At 36.9% G+C, this 23022-nt stretch overlaps 3 protein-coding genes across 8 annotated transcripts; 2 read left to right on the forward strand and 1 right to left on the reverse strand.

The window, feature by feature from the left end:
* Positions 1–15176: 15176 nt before the first annotated feature.
* Positions 15177–18491, forward strand: LOC141906003 (mitochondrial ornithine transporter 1-like). Of its 6 annotated transcripts, none has more exons than XM_074795141.1 (6): positions 15177–15254; positions 16129–16319; positions 16690–17095; positions 17309–17481; positions 17554–17706; positions 18030–18491. In XM_074795141.1, exons 2-6 carry the CDS (start codon positions 16220–16222, stop codon positions 18155–18157), a joined length of 960 nt encoding a protein of 319 aa, XP_074651242.1. In that variant the 5' UTR covers positions 15177–15254; positions 16129–16219; the 3' UTR covers positions 18158–18491. The 6 variants fall into 6 exon arrangements, with proteins under 6 accessions (XP_074651242.1, XP_074651240.1, XP_074651243.1 ...); XM_074795139.1 differs by lacking the exon at positions 15177–15254 and adding an exon at positions 15624–15910; XM_074795142.1 differs by lacking the exon at positions 15177–15254 and adding an exon at positions 15624–15910 and having other exon boundaries at positions 16132–16319.
* Positions 18492–18590: 99 nt separating this feature from the next.
* Positions 18591–19947, reverse strand: LOC141906007 (mediator of RNA polymerase II transcription subunit 7-like). The gene is made up of 3 exons (XM_074795148.1): positions 19849–19947; positions 19559–19684; positions 18591–19465 (listed from the first exon to the last, which is right to left on the reverse strand). Exons 2-3 carry the CDS (start codon positions 19679–19681, stop codon positions 18926–18928), a joined length of 663 nt encoding a protein of 220 aa, XP_074651249.1. The 5' UTR covers positions 19682–19684; positions 19849–19947; the 3' UTR covers positions 18591–18925.
* A 73-nt stretch (positions 19948–20020) lies between these two features.
* LOC141906000 (small ribosomal subunit protein mS27-like) lies at positions 20021–23020 on the forward strand. Its single transcript, XM_074795137.1, has 10 exons — positions 20021–20102; positions 20287–20385; positions 20484–20554; positions 20864–20928; positions 21007–21121; positions 21202–21280; positions 21426–21583; positions 21921–22166; positions 22315–22443; positions 22577–23020. Exons 1-10 carry the CDS (start codon positions 20027–20029, stop codon positions 23018–23020), a joined length of 1482 nt encoding a protein of 493 aa, XP_074651238.1. The 5' UTR covers positions 20021–20026.
* Positions 23021–23022: the final 2 nt, after the last annotated feature.

Here is a 23022-nt window from a genome sequence, read left to right on the forward strand (position 1 = left end):
GGAAGCAGAAGTCGAGCTTCACTTTTTAATTTTATCTTCGACATGCGTGCACCCCGATCGAGTTGTCAAGCCGTATTTACACGTTTTAGATACAATCGCGGGAAGACAAATTGATAACTGGGCAGAACAGAATATTGACTTTTAAGTCGAAGCAGGCGACTCTATCTGGTGGCCACTGATGTTTCTAAGCTCAAAATGGAACCGCTTTCAGTAGGCTTAGCCACTAATAGGAATTCGATTCCAAATCTCTAGAAATTCCAGCCGAATAGAAACAAATATCTTACTCGGGAATCTGCGCAAATAATTTCCGAAACAATATGGCGATTAACTTTTTTCTAAGCGTTTCCGGCAGAGACGGAACCAATCTGTAGTTAGTGGTTCGTTAAACGAAAAGAGATTTATGTAAACACTATTCGAATTCGATTTGCTGCGCTTTCTCCAGAATCCGCCGCAAATTGCCGCAGATGCAATATTGAATTACCGGCAACGAAATCACTATTTGCAAGCTTCGGATTTCGGTCGGACCGTGGAGATCTCCTCGGAGAGGTTTGAATTTTACAGAGAACGAAATGAAGTGAATAACAGGACGTCGTTTGAATACAAAAACAGCACATGTGTCGGGGAACTTGTCAATTTCGTTCTCCATCATCCGTCAATATTACCTGACCTCACTACAAATGTTTTTTTCTTGTTTCCATCCCAGCTCTAAGGCGTAGTTCATGAATAAAAATGAAATCGATTTCGCTGCAAACTATTGAAGGCATTAATAAAGATACAACGATCTTTGGGAACTTAACCATTAAAGATACTATTCTTAAAAACAAATCCAGATTGTACAGTATTTGTGATACCATTCTATCCTGTACGTCTATTATTTCTTAGTAATTTGAAATCTATTTGAAAAAGGTGTCGATGTCAATTAATTTAGTAAAAGCTATAATTTGTTGTCATAGTTGTTTCCAAACTCGGCAATACTTACTATTATTCACTTCTCGAGTTCAAACAATCCTTCGTCTCATTCGTAAATCCATACATGAAATGTTTTATCTTTTTGATATCTATCGAGCACCTCGTGTTGTTGTTGTTGTTGTTGTCGGTGTTGTTACTGCGCGCGTGGACGAGTGAACTATTAGACAAACTAGACTGATGTCGTTCGACAGATCGCTCGAATGTTGATGGATAGCTGCTCCGATCGAACGCCACCGATGCCGCGGCCGCCAGACGATGTGTCAGATAAAGGCGTCGTCCACAATATCGTTCTATCGTGAACAGCCGATTGATTGTCGGAGATATTTACGCGCTAATTAGGGTCCGACATGTGACGTAAGCACGAGCCATAAGTAACAAAGTTTTGGGTCAGGTTGCAGAATCGAGTAGGAAGTGACCGGCACGTCGCTCTTGAGGAATGACACCCTATGTTCGTGGAACAGATGGGTTCACAGAAAACTCATTCAGAACCGTTAATTTCCCCAGGTGTAAACGATACACGGTACCCATTGTGTTCGATAGAGTAATAATCACTGATACATTTTGTCCTTTTCAGTTTTTCGCTGTAAACTATAACCGTCCTATGCTGTTCTTAAAGAATAGTTTTTGAAAAATTTTGTGCTTCTTTATTCATCGCATAGATCATCGAAATTAGTTGACGAGTAAAATCTATTTCACTCCGTTTATTTTCTAAATGTGCCAAAAAAGTATGATTCCCTAACTTCAATGGAAAGGAACGGTTAGCGCCTTTAATAATTCAGGTGCGGTCTGTTTTCTTTGCGTGAAAGTTTATTCGTTATCAATTTGTATTAATATTGGTAATAGAAAAGTACGTCATCCGGGGAAATTGAACGAATGAATAACGTGGGTGCCCAAACGATAGGGACGTTCTGTATAAATTAGAGTTAATGTTATTCATTATTCAATCAGTCCACCGAGTATTGCTACATAAACAGTGACAAAACCTACGGAATTATTGATATTACAACAGATTTCGGGGCTAATTTCAAAGGCATCCGTTGATCCATTAATAATACATGAAATATTGACTGACAGCTCACGTAAATCAGCAATGAGTTAACACGTGAAAATATAAATAAATAAATGCCTTCTCTCTCTCCCAATCTCGGCGCTAATGAATGTAGGGAGAGAAATTCTACGACGCTAATTAATGTAGGGATGTTGATTTTTTATCTATATTTGCTATGTACTTATTCATCAATACATCGTGGACGAGGTCGCAGTTGTTTGAAACATCGCTCTAATCATCAATCCGATGTGAACCGACTTATCACTCGCATGCCATAGTAGGAATCTCTCTCAACCGCCACGTGCTGCCCTATAGAAATAACATTGGCGGTGAATATGTAAATTAATTTACTAATACTCGCACAATTGTGTCAATTGAATTTTCCGAATTTAGCTTTTCAGGTTTAATTTTGCTAGAAATGTCGAAAATCCGGTGAGAAATCCCGGTATTGCCTCACCCACACCCAATCAGCATCTCCGTGAACATGTTTGTAACTGATCTTATTTGAGTAATTCTATCGTTCAGGGTAAGAGGAATATTATTAACTTGACGCCAGATGCCTAATTCATAGATACGACACTCCACTAACTGCGGTTACAGATAAGACTAAAAGCATCTACGAATGACCACGTGGTCAGCCCGGTGTATGCTCTTAGTTTCTCGACTCAGAAAAAGCGACGCTGGGGCATGTATAGTATGCGAGTCTAGTTGATGTAACGTCAGGAGTGATTCCGTATGTTTTCGAGATTATCGCGCGCGTCTAATGCAACTTGACATCTGTCGGGATAATTAGTTTAGTTCACCACTGGCAAGTTAGAAACGTGCCTTGCAAAACCAAAAAGGATTTCAGGAATGAGAAGCACGACGTTGAGTTGCAGGCTATGAAAATGGACGACCCGGCGCGGCTGGACTGTGGGCCGGGGCGGGGCCGCTGCACTAGTGGCACATTCTGGAAAAGTATAAAAGAAACCATCTGAATAAAAAAAGAATATGCCTGCCTACAATGTTGCCTTAGTATCTAGTCCATCCCAAGGAAAGGAAAGGTCCGTGGATGGATAACTCCTGCCGGCTCGGCGGCGCGGGCCCGGTCAAGTAGCAAAGTCCGCTCCAAGTAATTAAAAATGCCTCATATATCTCCCCTCAATTGAATCGAGGAGTTTTTTTAATGAAAATCTGTCTATTGACGGGATTCTGTGATAACAGTATGAATGATGAATAATCGTGAATACATGGTATTAGTGGGTTTTCCCCCAATGACTCAAATAGACCGCTTTTCTCGTGCATGTGAGGTAGTTATCTCGGGTGCATGAACTGTCCGTGACTAATAAACTAATTTCATTAGTAAATATTTACGCGGTTTCTATGATAGGAAGACCTGTGGTTGGTGTGAATCTTTAACTGGAAGTGCTATCGGTCGGTATAATTTATAAATTATTCTAGAATTTAAGAAAAAAAAACAGGCGGATGCTTATAAATTCGGAAGTAGCTGTTGGGAATCAAATAATTTATTTCATGGCCTTATCAAAGTTCCTCCACTATATTGTTCAGCTGACTACTGGCGCGTATTCAACCCGGCGGTGGAACCTCATAATGTAAATCCATTCAACAATAGAGACACAATTGCGGGTTTTCAGAGTTGTTGATATCATTCTGACACGCGCTATTGAATACGTCACCGGCTGACCACGGTGTACGCAAGCATAGACCATTCACCTCAGCTTACTCACACTGTGAACATGCTACCGTGGATTCTCCTCCTGGCGATTTTCGCTGCGCTCCCGCTCCTGCTCCTGTTCCTGCTTCCTGAGGAACGACGTCTTTATGTTTTATGTGTTACTGTTTGTCTCTGTGCTGTCCTGTACTGTTCCGTGTTAATTAATCCGTTCTATTTTTCAGCAATTAACCCGTTTTGTTTTTCAGGGCCGATTTCTCTGTCGAATTTCAACGTTTACTGGAACAAAACTAATGTCCGAAAGCGTCAGCTCTCCTTCGCCGGTCATGTGTCGAGGATGTCAGACAAAGAGTCGGTCAGGAAATTCTGCCCTCTACACGCCCTCATACGGAACACCAAAACCAGGATGACGAGGCCTCACTGCCCCCACCTATCTACAAAGTGTGCTGAGTGATGCCAATGACGGGCATATCTGTGAGATTGCACGGGATACAAATGGAGCGGTTATACTGGATTGTCACGCTACTAGCATTCATTGTGTCCTTGTGACCGCCCGGATGAGGGATGATTCTACTGTCACGCTCTTTGTTTCTGGTATTCTGAGTCGGCTGAGGGATGATTCTACTGTCACGCTCTTTGATTTCTAGTTTGAGTGCTAGTTTTCATTGTGTCCTTGTGACAACCCCGGTCAGTGGATGAAGTCTCTCGTCGACTTGTGAGTGCTAGTTTCATTGTGTCCTTGTGACAACCTCGGTCAGTGGATGAAGTCTCTTGTCACGCTTTTGAGTGCTAGTTGAGATCCTGAATCTCAACCCGGTCAAGCTGGTTGTACTGCGCTATTTGTGTTTCGTGCAATTTTACAGGTGTGTCCGTTACTGACGTCGCCCAGTACATCCTGCAGTTAGATGGGGAATGTGAGGCGTTGTCATTCTGGTTTTCGCGTTCTGTGTGAGGGCGTGTAGAGGGCAGTATATTCCTGGCTGGCTCATTGTCTGGTGTTCTCGGCATGTGACCGACGACGGAGAGCTGAAAAGCTTTCAGACATTAGTTTTGTTCCGTACCAGGTTTTCATCGCTCTTCTCTTTTTTTTCATTTCAGGACTCCCAAGATGAAGAAGAAGATGCTGAAGGCGACTACAACGAAGACGATGCCAAAAAAGAACACTGGACTCAGCAATATTGAAAGTTAAGTTGATACACATGTAAATTACGATGCGTGATACGGAAAGGATTGTGTAACTACAGAATATCGTTCTTTTACTCATTTCAGGTTAATCCGGAAAGGCCCATCTAAAATCTGCCCACCAGAAGTGCCCACAAAAGAATCCACCTTGAACACCGAAAGACCTGTCGCAACCGAACCTGGCAGTCTTGCATGGCTCATCCTGCATGGCAGCAGGAATACATAAAGCTAAGTTGATTTTTCATATCTGGGGTAGAATGCATAGGCGCTGGTCAAGCTCACCATCTCCACACTACTTTATTGAGGCTCTGTGGGCGGTAGTAAATTTAAATATAGCTAGGCAATGATTGCTTGAATATTTACAATATTAGACGAAATGATTGAGTGAGGTCCTTTAAATATTCTTTGGTCTGATAATTGAAATGTAGATTGGTCAGTTATTGATTAAAAGATTTTGTAAGTATGTACAATTAAGGAAAATTCAATATCTTATGTGACATTTGAAATTATTCGAATGTACCGTAGATATTTCAGGCCTCATATGACTATTGTTTAACTGACAATCAAGATCTAGATAGGACAATTTTTACTAAAAGATATATCAATTAAACTTTATCGTTGGTTGATAGATTTTTCTTTACAAATAATATATTGATAAATTTATTAAGATTGAGGCCATACTTTACAATATATACTGTGTGCTGTCTCACACATAACAGTTATGAATTTCATAAGATAGTGTCTAGGGCTCTATCGAGGTCTGGTGTTATACGGGAAAAACTATGGACTACAGGTCTTTATGAAACAGTGATTTGGTCTCAACACTTTGATAAATCCAGAATAAACCAAAGCTTTAATTGATTTAATTCATTCCTGAAACACTGCGTCTTGTTTTGGGCGACGCATGATAATTGTTGTTTGACTGACAATTAGCATACAGCCAGGAAAAATGGCTTAGATATTCACAATTAAGATGAATTCAATATTTGATGTTAGATCAAAAACTTTTTATATCATAAATATTTATTGAAATATAGCTGAAATATATAATATATTTGAGCACATCTATAAGGGAATCAGTCTCATTGACTGATCAGTTCTGTATCGCCAACTGCCGCGCTTATGACGACTAGCCATGCTTTTCATTATTGGCAAAATTTACTCAAACCTAACTGATTCAATTAATATCTAAAAGCCATACTGTGTGTCAAGTGACGCATATTAGATATAGTTTAACTGAAAATTAGAATCTAAGATGAATTACTCATTAACGTATTACTTAGATCGATTAAGGTTAATTCAATTGTTATGTGAAATTATTTCTAATTCCATGGACATTTAAAATGTAGCTGATACATGTGTATCTGAGCACATTTATTTATCTGTATCTAAGTGAACCTATGGTGTCTTCACACAGCTGTATTAGTTTTGATACATATTGCCAAAATCATTTAACGCAGATTTACTTCCGATCGAATCTGTGCACAAATACATTCCTGGATTTGGAAGGGGGAATATTTCAATTTCACTGTGTATGTCAGATTGAAAGCCTTATTCTGACAGGATATCCTAAACTTAGGTCTTATTCCTCTTGCTAATAGCTCTCTTTTACTAACTCCTCTCCTTCAAACTATTTTCTAGCATCATGACTCGCACCGCACCAGGGAGGTCCGGTCATAACAAGGTCTTTTGGTCCTTATACACAGTGTACTATATAAGGGGAATAAAGATTATATAGCCGTTCGGCTAAGGGAATTTCTAATTTACCACTAAAAATATGCTTTTTTATCTTTAATTTCTGATGAATTCAAATAGTGACGAATTCACCACATCTTAAATTCTACTCATGTAGATTTTCAGGCTCCATATAAATATTGTTCAACTGACAATTAAAATATAGTTAGTATGATTACTAATTAATGGTTCGCTTAGATACCTAGAATTTAATAAAAATTAATTCAATGTAATGAATATAAGTGAAACTTATTCAAAATTGCACAGTGGATGAGACGACTGTATCGCGCAATGTCATCCGCGTCTAACTGGGATCTGTTGAATCAGTTAGGTTTTGGGGGATTCTGGGTTAGTTAAGCTAGGTATCAAAAGCTCTGATGCAAAATTAGCAGTTCAAATAGTGATTAATTCAAATTCGTACCGGATCTGAAATTCTTCTTGTGTAGAAATTTCAAGCCCCATATAAAATATTGTCCGAGACAATTTCAATTATAGCTAGGACATTATCAATTAACGTATAGATTAGGTATCTAATTCAGCATCTTCGTATAAGGTAAAAGTGCTCAAATCTAAACCATAGGGGTTGATAAGTATAATTCAATATTGGTTGATATATAAAGAATACTGGGTATGTTTTAACTCTGTCTCTTGTGCGTGGGATTTATTGAATCTTTAAGGCTTTGCAAAATTCTGGATTTGTCGAGTTGTGGGAATGATTCGAGGTTTCTTAAATCTGTAGAACCATGTTACTTATAGGATCAGTGTGCTCAATGCTGGCAGCGCACTCACTCTTTAGTTAGTTATATTATCATAATTACAAAATCATTGTATATATTAGGAGCAATATTTAGAATTAATGAAATGGATTAGAATACCATTCACTGGGTACAGATGTCGCCATCTGTGGGTAGAAAACATCTCTTAAGTTTATTAACTGACGATGAAGTAAATTTGATAATACGAACATGGTTTAGCTGACAATCGAAATATATATAGGCTAATATTACTAGCAGGTTTGCACTGTATGATGGGCCTGGGTTTCAATAAAAGACACATCAAGAATTTCAAGAAGATAGAAGAGAAAACAGTTCAAAAACGATTTGATAAGATGGATTATGCATTACTAAATTTGTTGTAACTCTGGTATTCCTAGAGATGACTATAGATGCTTTAGTTGAATTGTTGTTAAACTCTAATAATCAACCATTGCTTAGATATTTAGAATATAGATGAATTACTATATGAGCTGAATTTCATAAATATCATTTAAGACTATTATTAAAATCTACGTATCGATCCACGTTGCTGATCTTATATATGAATTGACATGATAATTATGATCAGTGATATTCCAAAGGATTTTCTGCTCAAAAGGTTCTGCTCTTTTCTTCAGCTTGCCATTTCAGACTGATTGAAAGATAGTTTGAATGAACCGGAATCGAATTTCCCAATTATGTACTTCGATTTCAGACATACTCGAGAAAAACTACAATAAACTTTAAAAAATTAGACAAATTTAAAGGGTGAAAATGACAAAAAAATTAAAGTTAGACAAAATTCTCCCACCTTGTAAACTTTCGGACTAGTAACATGAAAAAAAGACCAAATATTGTAAAATATAGTTATTTCCAAAGTCTCGATGTATTAAATTAGGCAGAAAAAAAATAGATAAAATTATTCAACCTTGTAAACTTTCGGACTAGTTACATGAAAAAAAGACCAAATATTGTAAAATATAGTTATTTCCTAAATCTCGATGTATTAAATTAGGCAGAAAAAAATAGATAAAATTATTCAACCTTGTAAACTTTCGGACTAGTTACATGAAAAAAAGACCAAATATTGTAAAATATAGTTATTTCTGAAATCTCGATGTATCAAATAAGGCAGAAAAAAAATAGATAAAATTATTCAACCTTGTGAACTTTCGGACTAGTTAAATGAAAATAAGACCAAATATTGTAATATATAGTTATTTCCAAAATCTCGATGTATTAAATTAGGCAGAAAAAAAGTTAACCCCAATCAGTCACTTAATATGTGCTTCGACTATTTAAACGGTGAAAACGACCAAAAAAATTGAAGTTAGACAAAATTATTAAACATTGTAAACTTTCGGACTAGTTACATTAAAAAAAGACCAAATATTGTAAAATTATCTTCAACAATCAAGTTATTTCCAAGATCAGAATTAGGCAGAATAAAAGATTGTTTGAATGAACCGGAACCGAATTACCAATTATGTTCTTGGACTTAAAAAAAAAGATCTGTAAAACGACCGCCGATCACGCAACTATATCTGTACTTCGATTTCCGATTTTGAAAAAACCGCCGTATCGCTCCCGCCAGGTGTGGTAGGTTTGTAAGGGACACCAACTCGAAAAGTCAAATGAGAGCTTGAGGTCAACAACTCATCAAAAATCTGCCAATTAGAGAAAACTGCACAGAAACTAACCGACTTAGGAGATCCTCGTCGATGATGAAACCAGCAATCATAAAAGGTAACTTGATATACATGGAGTTATTACGATGATTTCTAAATGTCTTGATTACAGGATATATTTATTTACTCATTGCAGCTAAGTTTCAACTATAAGAAAGAGACCAGCTTAAAATCAACTACTCATTTGAAATCTACGGATTTGAACAACCCACAGAAGAATCAAACTCATTGGATGGAAATTACCAGTATATAGAAATTTCAGGCCTCATATGAATATCAGTTGATAAGTGATTATCATCGAAATCTATTTACCTGTCCACATGGCTGATCTTAGAACTTTTATCTTTACTAGTCTTGCACCTTGGAGTAATAAATTTTTCAAATGATTACTCCAAGCTTAAACATTAATGAACTAGTCCTACTACTGCAATTATTTATTGGGGTTTAAATCGGCAATTGACGTCAATGAACCTAATTCTGATTTTGGAAATAACTATATTAACTGAAATTAAGTGAAAAACACGGTGGCTTGTAATTTGAAATGACACGTAAGTTATGATAAATCTGTCTAAAATGTTTTGCTTTCTTCACTTTGTTTCAGTCAAACTACATCCCGGAAATAATGGCCTGAAGAAGACACAAGTAGACAAATACCCATTGACCCATTTGCTGATGAAAACTGCAGAAGCCCAGATGAGAAGTTTAGGAGCCAGCGACGGATTAATCACTCAACGATGGAATCTTCTACAATCGGTGGTTGATTTCTATAAAACATTTTATCAGGAGCAGCAGAGATGATAGTGTATCTTATAAACACTGATTCGCGCAGCAAAGACAATGGATTATCTTATAAAATCTGATTCAGGATAAACACCGAAGCAGCAAAGACAATGGTTTATCTCATGAACACTGAGATCTAGCAGCGGCAAAGACCTCTGTAGTAAAGTATTGATTTTTTTACTAATATCACCCTTTTTCAGACCAGTCTGATAGGTAACATAGTTTAAAAAATTTACCTGATTGCGTGGAATGGAGTATGAAAATAGTTGTTGAGTCGAATATTGAAAATAGTTAAAAATTAGTTAGATAATTAGGTTCCTTTGGCCTGAGAAAGGAACTCTACGTTTGAATATTTCAATATAGAGAAAACTATTTTATAACGAGTTTGTAAAAAGATGTGTCATGTGTTTTGCAATGTGACAGAAATATCCTTCTTAGAGTCTTATAAAAGCTAAGCTCCATTAATTCACGATATTGGTCTTCGATCTTAGGTTGATAGATAAGTCGAGTTGGTTAGTCACTAGGAGTAAATGGTCGCGTCGAGCGCCTAGTTTTGAGTCGTAGGTCTGTTGAGTTAACGCCTAAACTGAGATATAGTTTCAACATGATATTGTAAGTTTTATTGTGCTTACCATAGTTAAACAGAGTCAACACAGTGGCTTTGCCCTGTAGATATCACATGGTTAGGAAACATAGAACATAACGTTCTATGTACAAATAATAAGTATTTGCAGAATTGTAGATGTACTAATTTGACGGCATTGATATTTTCGAAGGCCCGTGTAACCAATTTGAGAAATGAATCATATATGTTGATTTTCACATGGAGTTTTAACTTTGAGCCTCCATCAATCTGTTCGATGCTACGTATTTGAAAGCAAAAGCTTTATCTAAAAGGAGACCATATTTACATTTGAGAGGTAAAGCTAAAGTTATAGCTAGGACTAATTTTGAACGTTTTAACATTGTTTATAGACAACCTTCCCTAAGTATAGCGAAAACCCGAGATCTTTTCTGTTGTTGTTTTTAGCATTCTATCAATCAGTTATTGTAATAAACAAAACAAATAACTATAAACCTTAACTAAATCGAATACACTTAAAAAATAGATAGAATGCTTTGAATAACTGTGATGAAAGATCGACCCGTCCTTAGAACTAGCTGCGCTCAATCACTGTTTATTGTTATACTGGGGTAGACTTACGGGGCAGACTTACTATCTAAAATCATGTACATACATTTTACTTTTTAGAAAGAATTTAAAACAGCTATAAACTTAAGTTATTGATGTTATCGATTAGTTACCGATTGTATAATTATGTTGATGTTTTCGAAACTGGAAGAAAAAACGTCAGAATAGTTAGTATTTAATGCCAAGGTGCTTGAAAATCTTTAAGTCGGGGCAAAGTTGGCAAAATTCTAGATTTCAAGTGAAAGTAATGTTTACGAAAAAGAAATTAAGAATGATAAATTGATACTCCAAGATTTCTGGAGTGAATCAGTATGTTTTATCTCTAGTTTTAACGCTTTATGTTAGAGACTGTTATTGTAATACAGTTCACGTGTTTGTAAATTAGTAACTTACATGATGATTCCTCGATTAAGATATTATTGTTGTGTGAATAAAACAATGTACATTTTCATCATTCATGTTGAACCTTTTCAGTTGTTAAGTTTTATAGCAACAATTTCACTTTGGTGCTTATCAGTCGTTCATAAAATACTGATTTAATTAAGGCCCTGTTGAAAATAGAGGATAACTTGTGGATGCAGTGCTAATTGGTCAATCGTCCAAGCTTTGTTTTGATTATCGGTTTAACCGCGTCTGTGTGGGGCCTGTAATGTCTGGACAAGAAGAATTTCCTTTATAATAGTTTGCAGGGTTTGATCTAAGGAATAAATGCCATTCGACCGCAGGGCAGGCATAATATGTAATATCGCTTGCCCTCTCAACGTGCCCTACATGAGCAGTCCGATTGTGACACAATCATCCCTTGCATTGAGTGGGATAAAAGCTTTGAGATATAGAATTACACAAGCTCGGTGGATGAGCGATAATGACTACTTGCCCTAATGAAAATATACTTGTCCCGTGCAATTGAACTAGTGCTTAGATCAGACCCTGCTTTATTTCAAATGTAACATTTGTGAAATAAGCTAGTTGATAATGTTTGAAGAAATCTCTTAAAGACAAGGATAATTTGGCAATGTTTTTAGTTTTCTTGTAATAAGTAAGATTAATTAGTTAACCTTACGCTCTCAAGAGTGTGAGTGAATTTGTAGGTGTAATGTATTCATGTTTTTATTCTGAACTGTTTTTAAATAACTCATTAAAAAAAACGACATACATGTTCGTCATTCATGTTAAAACTATTCAATTGTTCAGTTACGTGTATTGCAACTTTTTCACTGTGGTGCTTTTCAGTGGTTCATAAGATACTATTTTTATTAAGGTCCTTATGGAAAATGGAGGAGCAAAATAGAGGAGCATTCTCTTGATTAATGAGGATATATGAACAGTATTAATCAGTAAATTGTGCTAGCTATATATGGACTCTAAACCCATGGCTTAAATATGTCTATATGGGTCCTGAAATATCTGCATGAGAAGCACCTCAAAAAATTATTGAATCTTACTTAATTTTAGATATCTAAGCAATAAGTTATTACATGTAGTAATTGACCTAGCTGTGTTAAAATTGACAGTTGAACAATATTTATATACTCGATTTATCTTGCTGAATGCATAGAAGAGAATGCCTCCAAAATACTTTGCATTAAATGTAACATTTGAGAAAATAACCAATTTGATCATGTCTGAAAATCTCTTAAAGACAAGGCAAAGGTGGCAAAACTCTAGTTATCTTTTAAAATAATGTTATCGAAAATTAAATCAAAGACTGTTTAAAATCAAAAACGAAATGTTCATGTCAATTGTTCTTCAAACGCTGAATTAAGGTCGTATCGATTCTAGTTGAGCTTTTTCTTGATAATTAAATGTCATTTGAAAAGTTGACACGGTAGATTCATATTTCATGAAATATAACAAAGGGTCGGTTATATTGACCTCATGAATTGTCAAATTCATAATCTTAGACTATCAGACTAGTCCAATTTTCTGTGTTTTATGGATAAAAGTTTATAATTCTTTGTGTATTTTTGTTATTTTCCTATTGATGCAAATTGTATAAAATCAGTAATAGTGGAGATGTATCGTATATTAAAACTTCGAAATACTTTACATGTTACTTTTGTGGTTTAGAGTTATTACAATTTCATTCATAGTAATAGAAATAAAATTACTATTAAAATTTGAGAAAATAAGCTAAAAGTTAATAATATGATATGTGAAAATAAAATGATGTAAAAATGTAAATCAGATTGATTACTTAATCCTACGCTTTCAAGAGTATATGGCCAGGTTTATCTCTGGTTTTAGTGCGGGGAGCCATGGACGCGAGAGTCCATGGTTGTAGGCCATAGACGTTTCTGTTTTAGAGTCTATGGTTGGACCATGGATGTATAAACTCTAGTTTATAGTTTATACATCCATGGTTGGACTGTTTTTGAAATACAGTCCACGTGTTTGAGGAGCTTACGTTATAATTCCTCGAGCACAAACCTGGCATTTTGTATGATTGTTGTACACTGTATGAGAATAAATATGATTGAAATTCTTTATCTGTTTAGCTACTCTGTCTGAACTTTGTTAGTTCACCAGTCAGTGGTTTTTTGTTATCTTGCAATCCACCTCTTCTTTCAAACCAATATTCCCACCAACATTGTGCGGAGACGAGGATGTCCGGAAAACATGATAATCGAATATTGGCAATACAGCTTACCACTTCAACCCGGACACACTAACACTTGTTGACCGGTTAGAAGCGAGTGTTGAGCTGCCGAAGCGTGATTACGAAATTAGCAATCTTTTTGATTGTCACTTTGATCGGTTTGATTTTTATATACAGAAGCAGAGTCCTGAATAGTTAACTTTGCCTTTAAAAGTGGCACCCCAGTATCCTTCTTTTGGTGTTAACATTACATGATTAATTACATGAGATTTGTGTTTCTCTTGTAAAAATCATTGTTTTTATTTTCTTCATGCTTTCGGTAAATGTAGCCGATGACCTCCTGATCGTCTCTAAGGTTCGAACCCAGTAATTACTGATACTGGTTCAGAGTGGTCCTGATGCTGAATAGAGGATGCACAGAGGTGTCCCGGGTTCGAATCCAGTAATTACTGATGCTGATTCAGAGTGGTTCTGATGCTGAATAGAGGATGTACAGGGGTATCCCGGGTTCAAACCCATCCGGCAATTGCTGTGATTCAGAGTGGTCCTGATGGATAAAGGATGGACAGGGCTGTCTAGCGTTCAAACCCAGTAATTGCTGATACTGATTCAGAGTGGTTCTGATACTGAATAGAGAATGTACAGGGGTGTCCCAGGTTCAAACCCAGTAATTACTGATACTGATTCAGAGTGGTCCTGATGCTGAATAGAGGATGTACAGGGAGGTCCCGGGTTCAAACCCATCAATTACTGTGATTCAGAGTGGTCGTGATGGATAAAGGATGTACAGGGGTGTCCTGGGTTCAAACCCAGTAATTAATGATACAGGTTAAGAGTGGTACTGATGCTGAATAAAGGATGTACAGGGGTGTCCAGACCGTACAGTGCTGCCGCTATGCTCATCGTTAGCGGGATTTTCATACACTAACTAAAGTCAACTCTGGCAATCGACGTGCTGTCCAGTTATACTCCGTGACCTTAGCTTGCCAGAGTTGACTAACGTTAGTGTATAAAAATCCCGCTAACGATGAGCGTAGAGACAGCACCGTACGGTAAAATGTTGATATCTTAACAAAAGTAATTACTGATAACTGATTCAGGACACCCCTGTACATCATCTATATATTCAGAATTAGGAACCCAGTAATTACTGATGCTGATTCAGAGTGGTCCTGATGCTGAAATATTTATGGCGAATCCTTTCTAGTTTGACACCATAACGCGGTATATAGTTTTCAAATTCAAGGAGTTTGATAAGATAAAATCCCAAGGAGTTTGAATTTGTCAGTGGTGGTCAGCGATGGTCAGTTTATGAATTTGCAATGATTCTTCAGTAGTTTGAAAACAAACTTTGAAAAATTTCCGAAATTTGAAGTCAAGTGGTCAGACTCGGGGATACATCTCAATTGGTCAGTTTCTGACCATCATGGTGTCAACATTGTGGTCTATAGCTCAAATGAAACATGTGGAACCGACGATCAATGGTCCCAAAAGCGTAAGTCATTTCCTGAGTTATGTGATCCAAAAATGCCCTAACTGGAAAAGGCAGTCTCTCAATTGGACGAAACCAAATCGGACAGGACAATTGAAATTTGGGAAGGCCACAGGTAGTGGTCTTTCTACGAAGCCCACGCGGTGAGCGTATTATTATGAAATACGCGGTGAGCGTATTATTATGAAATCTTTTTTTAAACCACCATGTACCACGAAGTAATAAGCATCGTTGTAAGCACTTGAAACAGTCATTAACCACTCTTGAAACTGTCAGATCAAACATCATACCGCATCCCCGCAAAGAGGGGTAGTTCAGAAAACCGGGGTTTTCATTGGCCTCTCTAGACTACCCCGCCAGTACGGGTAGCCGAGCAAACCGGAAAACTCATAATGGATCCGGAGAGCCGTGGCGTGGCATTCACACATCACGTAATGAATTAACACGACAGATTCGAACCGGCGATTCTCTCTCATCTCTATGCATATTCATTATTTTTATTCTTATTCTTTCATTGTGTTATATGCTGGTGGTCCTTCGTAGTCCTTTTCTATCTTTAACGAAACTGCTATTTGTCATTATTCGGCAAAAATGATATAGATTTATATTGAATTGACGAGAGAATAAATATCTGAAGTTCAGGAAATATCCAGTGCCTACCAATTCAATTCAACGCCAAATTTATTACAAGCCGGTATTGTCTTTTTATAAATAGTACCCCATTCGATACCATGATCAGAATTTCCATTTATTCAAGATTACTGATATTTTAGAAGGCTGAGCCTTGAAAATGGAGGAGGTCTTAACTTTATAATTTTTCAGTATTCTGATTAATAATTGACAATTGAATTGTCCAAGTTTGTTTTTGCTATCTGCTAGTGCTATCCAATCGGACAATAAATAATGAGCCAGATGATGACCTCTCGAAGAGGTCAGCGTGCAGTAGTGGCCAGACTTGTGAATTTTCATTTATATTTCTATGACAGACTTTTAACCCTGAGAGTCTTTTACTTGTAGTAGGTTTTAATACAGACACGAGAGAGTGACCAGTGTCAGTGACTGGTCAGTAAGATTGTTGAGAGTTGGGACTGGAAGGAGTATTGAAGAGATGCCTGGTGAATTTATAGAGAGTGAGCCTATAGCTCATCATGAGAGCATGCGTAATCATACTATAGATACAGCTATAGATCTTACAGCGGGAACTATAGGTAAGCATTATTGGATTGAAATATTGGAAGTGGATATTTTGTCTATAGCTTATTCTGATTGGTTTGTGATTGCATTGAGGCACATTGACAGTCGTTCCTCATTAAAGCCCTCAACCTTACCCTAGTCCTTCTCTTAACCCTAGATTTTAACCCAACCCTAATCCTTGCCCTTAAATCTTACTAGGACCCTTATTCTCACCCTAATTGCAAAAAATTATTTGTCTTTAATGACATGTATTGGCAAAATAGTATTTACTAGAATGCCTGGAGTTGTATTTGCAAAGTAGTTGTATCCACTTCCTAGATATTCATTGTATCTGTGTAGGTTCGGTGTTGAGGGATTAACGTTCTTTCTGTTTAATCATTTAAGGTGGAATTGCTAATTGTTTATCAGCTCAACCATTAGATACGGTCAAAGTTAAAATGCAAACTTTCCCCGGAGAATATAAAAATGCGTTGAATTGTTTAACGCAGACGTTTAAGAAAGACGGATTCACGCGCGGACTTTATGCCGGTACCGTCCCTGCTTTAGTGGCGAACGTCGCAGAGAACGCTGTTTTGTTTATGTTTTACGGTATTTGTCAGAAAGCTGTGATGAAAGTCGCTGGCATTGAGAAGGAACACGATCTCAGTTCAGTGCAGAAAGCGACTGCTGGTTCGGGAGCCGCGTTCTTCGCCGCTCTCGCTCTTACTCCTACAGAACTCGTTAAATGTCGACTGCAGGCGATGAGAGAGATGGTCGACGCCGGAAAACTAGAAAAATCGAAATCATTCAGGTCAGTTTTACAATCAGACTAGAGTAGTTTGAGCAGAGCCGTGTCATGCACCGGTAATGAAAGCTGGTGTGAAAGTTCTGACTTATGGCTTTTTAAAAGCGCTGATTTGGCTCAGTCTGACCGCTACAAATCCTGGTTAACCTAGCACCAGTCTTGATTTAAATTCGATTTTGTGTTTGAATGAGATTGTAGCCGTCATTTTGGGTTTTTCAGCGGTCCGTTTGCTATTTCAAAACATATCGCAAAAACAGAAGGATTACGGGGATTTTTCCGTGGATTCGTGCCGACCGTCGCCAGAGAGATGCCCGGTTATTTCTTCTTCTTCGGAGCGTACGAAACATCAAGACGACTGATGACGCCACCTGGGAAAACGCCTGATGAAATCGGTTAGCGTACATTCACTTGTGTTTTGTAATGTTTGAGATTCAGATGTCTATAGATTGATATTATTTTCGTAGGGCCGGTGAAAACTGTTATTTCTGGTGGTTTTGGTGGAATAGCGTTTTGGACGTCAGTATTTCCAGCCGATGTAGTGAAATCACGTGCTCAGATCTCTTCCGGCGCTGCTTTAGGATTCGTACAAACACTTAAACTCATAGTTAAAGAAGACGGTATGTGTCACGTGTGTCCGTTATACTTCAATAACATACATCCCTTTATCAGGATCCAGCTCAACAATTCATCTGAGGTCAGTTGCATAGTCATGGCTTAGGTTTATAGTTCTCCAATCTAGCCGACAACCTCAAGATCGGTGTAAGATTCAAGAACCGGCCCCTGGGTTACAATTTGAGTCTACAGTTTCATACTGATTTCTGGGATTTAAAAAAGAAACTTCAAGCTGTCTCAACAGTGGAACTGGCTCATGATGTTAAACCTGACCACCCCAATCATCAAGTTTCAAAATTAACTCAATATTTGGGTGTGTATTTTTCAGGTGTGAAAGCTCTGTATAAAGGCCTCGGGCCGTCACTCGTTCGATCTTTCATCGCCACCGGCTGTCTATTCGTTTCTTACGAATATACGAAGAAATTTCTGGAATCTCTGGCTTACGGAAACAGCTAACGTTGAACAGTATTACTATAAACCAAGCAACAATTTCCAAAACTGTATACATTCCATGAATTCTGAACTTTATTTCTGTGGGTTTTTTGTGAATATTTTACCGATTATTTTAGTACATATTGACAAATCATGTTTTCAATCGAATATTGATATTGTACTTACCGTAGTTCCGAGAATAACAAAACATATTTCATGAGTTTGTTTGCGAGCATATCACATGGCTTTACTATGGAAGGATCTGATCTTGTTGTAGTTGTTTTTATTGTAATTAACATTTAATAGATTGAAGTATTTTAGTCTTGTATTACTTTAAGAGTAACTTATTTCAATAATAAAATATGGTTGAAGTTTTAAGAATTTCTTCAATTTTTTTCTCGAGTCTCTCTTAAGTTGAACCCTATTGAACGAATAAAAACGATGATTTCCATTTATTCCAGTTTGGAATGAGACAATTTATTCATCCTGATTAATACGTGTACATAAATAATTTTCCACATTGAATATTCTACAGTCATTGATTGAGTTTGTTAGAATTATTAGAACATCTGATCCAGTAAAATATTATTTAAACACTACAGTAGATTCTGCGTGCCACAGAGCCAATAGCCTTCGATTATTTTGGCAATATCTTAAATTTTCCTACTCCAATTCAGTCAACTGTAGATCAAGGCGTAGGCTACTTGAGATCGAAGGTAAGCAGTGTTCTGTAGATCTGAGACAAGCGGAGTTAACTGTATCATTCTTAAGCCCCAAATACAAAGAACACGATCAACTGATGTCATCGACAATGTGACACATCATTTTATCGATTTCATCGACTTCATGAATTTGTAACGCTGTTTCTGAGTCCGGTTCCTCTGTGTCCATTAACTGCGTAGTAACAGCCAGTTTATTATCGATATCGGTATCGGGTAAAGCAGTCGCGCAGCCCTGCAACACTTCGATCACTTTATCTAAATGTTTTTGGAAGCGGTCAACGGTATCGATACGCTGACGTTTCTGGACCTCCATCATCACTCTCAGAGTCTCTCGCGCCTGATGAGGTCGAAACTCGTTGATCAAATGATGCGTATTTATGAAAAGTAAATTCAGATCTTGGATTTTTTCGGCGCGTTTCGGCGAATCGGGACATTTAATGAGGATATCGAGCAGATCGAGGAAATTGACAAGGATCGAATGATTGAGTTTTTTCAGTTCTCGTTTGTGATCGTAAGCCTGAGGGTATAAACGTCGGAATCCGAGGTTCTCTAAAGGTTGGATTATAGTGTCATCCGAGTGATACGCGACACCAAACATCGAATATGAATCCTGAAAATATATATAGAAAATCAATGAAAACAGACGATGATGTCAATTTAAATCAAAATGGGCGATTCAATTTACTGCCAATATAGTACCGACCTGAGGTGGGGGCGGGGGTCGAGGATTTCTACCTCGTTTAATATTCTCATCGCTGTATGCGTTGACATATTGCATCGGAGGTAGCGGTAGAGAGCTAACTCCCTGACCCGGATTATCCGCCATCGCCTACAAAAATCAACAAAAAAAGACATTTCCTATTCGGCTTGTGGTGCCTGGTAGTGGTGGTGGATGGTTTTTGGTAAACAATAAATTCCACTGCCGATTCAAATCGAATCATTAAATATCACTTCAAATCCTAGATCAATACTCAAATTTAGATATTTTCTTACCTTTCTATCAACTCGTATTACGCATGAAAAGGTAAATAAATGCCAGAAATGAGAGAAAAGAATTCGGTACAATTAAGCTTGAATATATTGAATTTAATTGAATTGAGTTAATTCTGTTGCTCTTTTGGGTTCGAATCCTGAATTTTCCATCCATTTACGTATATTACGCTAACGCAATATGGCGGCGTCCATGAGTATTCGTGCCGCTTGCCGATTGAATACTATATTCAGGCATCGAATCCATTCTCAATTAGGTAATCTTTCGTCGCTTTTGAACAGAACGAGTTATTTATCGTCAATTTCAGTTTAGAAATGAGGTTTATATAATTTTATTAATAAGAATAGACTGCAATTTTAAGATTTTACGACTGTCTACCCTATTCGGCGGATAATGCCAATGGACTCATTTGCCTGTGGTATATTAAAACTTTTTTTCAGGTTGTCAGAAAATCCGGACGCTTTTGTCTAGTGCTTATTCCTGTGATGAATTGTGGGCGAAACGATCTGAAAATCCGATTTTATCAGCAATTAACGCGAGTAAGTGTTGAAAATTACAATGACTTTAATCTCAGTCACTCAAAAGACAAAGTCATTCATTCAAAGTGAAGAGTCACTAATTATTGGATTTTTTTCAGATGAATTCATTGTGAAACTTCATGAAAAATATGAAAAAGAAAAACTGATTAGTGCAATTGATATAGATATAGTAGGTATCTCATTCCTCCACTACTGCAACCTTTCATTACGATCCTACACTAACAATGAGAAATAGAGATAGAGATGTTTCCTCGAGATGATGTATTACTATAAAAGTACCACTGAAGATGACTTAAAGAATCTAGTGGAAACGTTAAATAAAAGAATAAATCTCAAGGAAACTTTCGTACTCTTTTTTTACTAATTTTTAATTTTTTTTACTAATTGTTAATAATGTTTTTCATCATTCAATGTTTATCGTCACCTATAATTTAAGACAATGAATTTAACGGTTCTTGCTTATTTAATTTATTTCCAGCTTGCAAATAATATCGAAAATGTTGATTTCACCGAAATTGATTTCACTGAAAATCTTTTTAAAAGGTATCATCATCTTATACATTTAAAAACAGAGTTTGCAGAAATTGTATAAAATCTAATTTGATGATATTTTTTTCAAAGGTTCCGTAGTTGTCAAGGTGCATTAGATGTTTTAGATTCGACACCCTACGCTCTCGTACGGGGATATATCAATATGAAACAGACCGATCGATTTCTAGACATGCTTCAAGATAAGGTTCGTTTTTCGAGCAACTTACTTGCAACAATGCAACTATGTCACCTATCTTTCAAAACAACTGTTTGATTTCATTTCAGTTTGGTTATGGAATATTTTTGGATCATTATTCTGGCAGTTTGTTGATGGACTATTTCATCAAACAAGAAAACTATTACGGTTAGTGTTGTGATTCAATTGCCTCAGATTATTGCATGGATATTACATACGACCGAGTCAGAATTCACTCACTCCTCCAAGACCTTTGGGTAATTCTTATACCCTCTCCAGTAATTGTTATATTATTATCTCTCTATTTTTATAGATGCGGCTCAAGTTGCTTATGAATTTATGCTTCAAGAAGATTATACGAATCAAACGGTGAAACTGTTGAGTTTGTATTCGTCGTATAAACATCTTATCAATCCATTACCTGAAGTTGTAGATGAAGAGAGTGGTGAAAATACAGAACAAAAATCAGACGTGAGTTCAGTGATATCAAACAAACAAACTTGCAGGCTAATGGGGAGGAAGTGTTGAATATACTTTTGTTTATTAATGTCATTCAAGGATTCTGATTAGAGCCTATTCATAAGTATATAATCCTCCATGGGGTAAGGGGTTTCAAAAATTGGCCAATCGTAATACTTCGAAGCATCACATTTCTGAAGTGGTCTCTATTCTTAAGACCCAATTTATATATGCATTTCAATTTGCTAAGAGTGAAACGTAATGGATCATCCAAACTATTACTCTTTTAATCATGTTCAATTTTATTCTGAGAATGTTTGATTTAACCGAAATACTCTATCTGTTACAGGAAACTATTTACATGAGGGTTCCGTATGTTCGAAATCCATCATTCGATGATCATTTCGACCTGGTCGAAGACCGACACGTTCTCGGTAAAACTCTTCACTCAATTGGTAACCACGGCAATGATGATATTATACACCGTAGCTGTCGTTTGATCGGTCTCGGTTTATGGGAGAAAATCAGCGACGGTTTTAAAATACTGCGTGAATACATTTCATCGAACATGAAACACTGTATCACACAAGATGCTGTAAGTATTTCAATCTTGATTCTTGAGCCGCAATCGCACAAGTGTTTTTGACAAGGCCAAATTTGGTCTGGCCCAGGATAGGCTTGGGCAAACCATTCACACTGCTTTGATCGGTTGTGTTTTTTCATATTTTATTTTCTTTTTGCAGCTCGATAGATTTAAAACGGCTCTAGATGAAATCGAAGCCCAACCAGTCGATCCTGAACTGACGAGCAATAGAGGAATTCAGGTGAAATTGACACCTGAGGAAAAAACCAAATATCAAGAGGAATTTGAGGTAAGTTCTAATGGGAATAAAATTGAATTCTTTCTGAAATCATTTTAATCTCGTAATTGATAAAATCTTTCTTTTAGGAGTTCATCTTTTATGTTAAACTTCACCCTAATAAGGAATGAATGTTCTATTTCAGGAAATTCGTCAATCCCTTCAAAAAGCAAATCTCTTGTCGACGGAGAATCTGGATGAACTAATTGAAACTTTAGTCAAATCAGAATTACCTAAACTCAAAGCGCACGATATCACGGCACAGGAGCAGCTGTTCGCGCGGTGGGAAATAACACGACAAGAAAAACTTAACGAACAATTAGAGAACTATCGATACAACCAACGCAAGAAAGAATTAATCAAACAAATGTTAGAAATCAAAGAGAAAGAGGAATTATTGAACTATTACGAGCGAATTCACGATATTCAATTAGCCGCTTCGAAAGCGCCGAAAATAGAAGTGGAAGAAAAACACGATGAAATCGAAGAGGATGTGAAAAAATATCTGAAAATTCCACGAAAACGAAAAGTTTACGAAATGCCGCGTTCGATATTCGAAGTTGTACACGGAAAACAAGAAGAATACTAAAC

This window comes from Tubulanus polymorphus, chromosome 5 (assembly GCF_964204645.1).
Source record: "Tubulanus polymorphus chromosome 5, tnTubPoly1.2, whole genome shotgun sequence".
In the NCBI taxonomy this organism is placed as follows: domain Eukaryota; kingdom Metazoa; phylum Nemertea; class Palaeonemertea; order Tubulaniformes; family Tubulanidae; genus Tubulanus; species Tubulanus polymorphus.

What these genes read in the sequence shown, in the direction of transcription:
- LOC141906003 (XM_074795141.1), top strand. Translation starts at nt 16,220, where the DNA reads ATGCCTGGTGAATTTATAGAGAGTGAGCCTATAGCTCATCATGAGAGC. An exon ending in TCTTACAGCGGGAACTATAG is followed by an intron (nt 16,320 to 16,689) that starts GTAAGCATTATT and finishes TAATCATTTAAG; the next exon opens with GTGGAATTGCTAATTGTTTA. An exon ending in GAAAAATCGAAATCATTCAG is followed by an intron (nt 17,096 to 17,308) that starts GTCAGTTTTACA and finishes TGGGTTTTTCAG; the next exon opens with CGGTCCGTTTGCTATTTCAA.
- LOC141906007 (XM_074795148.1), bottom strand. Translation starts at nt 19,681, where the DNA reads ATGGCGGATAATCCGGGTCAGGGAGTTAGCTCTCTACCGCTACCTCCG. An exon ending in GACCCCCGCCCCCACCTCAG is followed by an intron (nt 19,466 to 19,558) that starts GTCGGTACTATA and finishes ATATATTTTCAG; the next exon opens with GATTCATATTCGATGTTTGG.
- LOC141906000 (XM_074795137.1), top strand. Translation starts at nt 20,027, where the DNA reads ATGGCGGCGTCCATGAGTATTCGTGCCGCTTGCCGATTGAATACTATA. An exon ending in ACTGAAAATCTTTTTAAAAG is followed by an intron (nt 20,929 to 21,006) that starts GTATCATCATCT and finishes TTTTTTTCAAAG; the next exon opens with GTTCCGTAGTTGTCAAGGTG. An exon ending in TAGACATGCTTCAAGATAAG is followed by an intron (nt 21,122 to 21,201) that starts GTTCGTTTTTCG and finishes ATTTCATTTCAG; the next exon opens with TTTGGTTATGGAATATTTTT.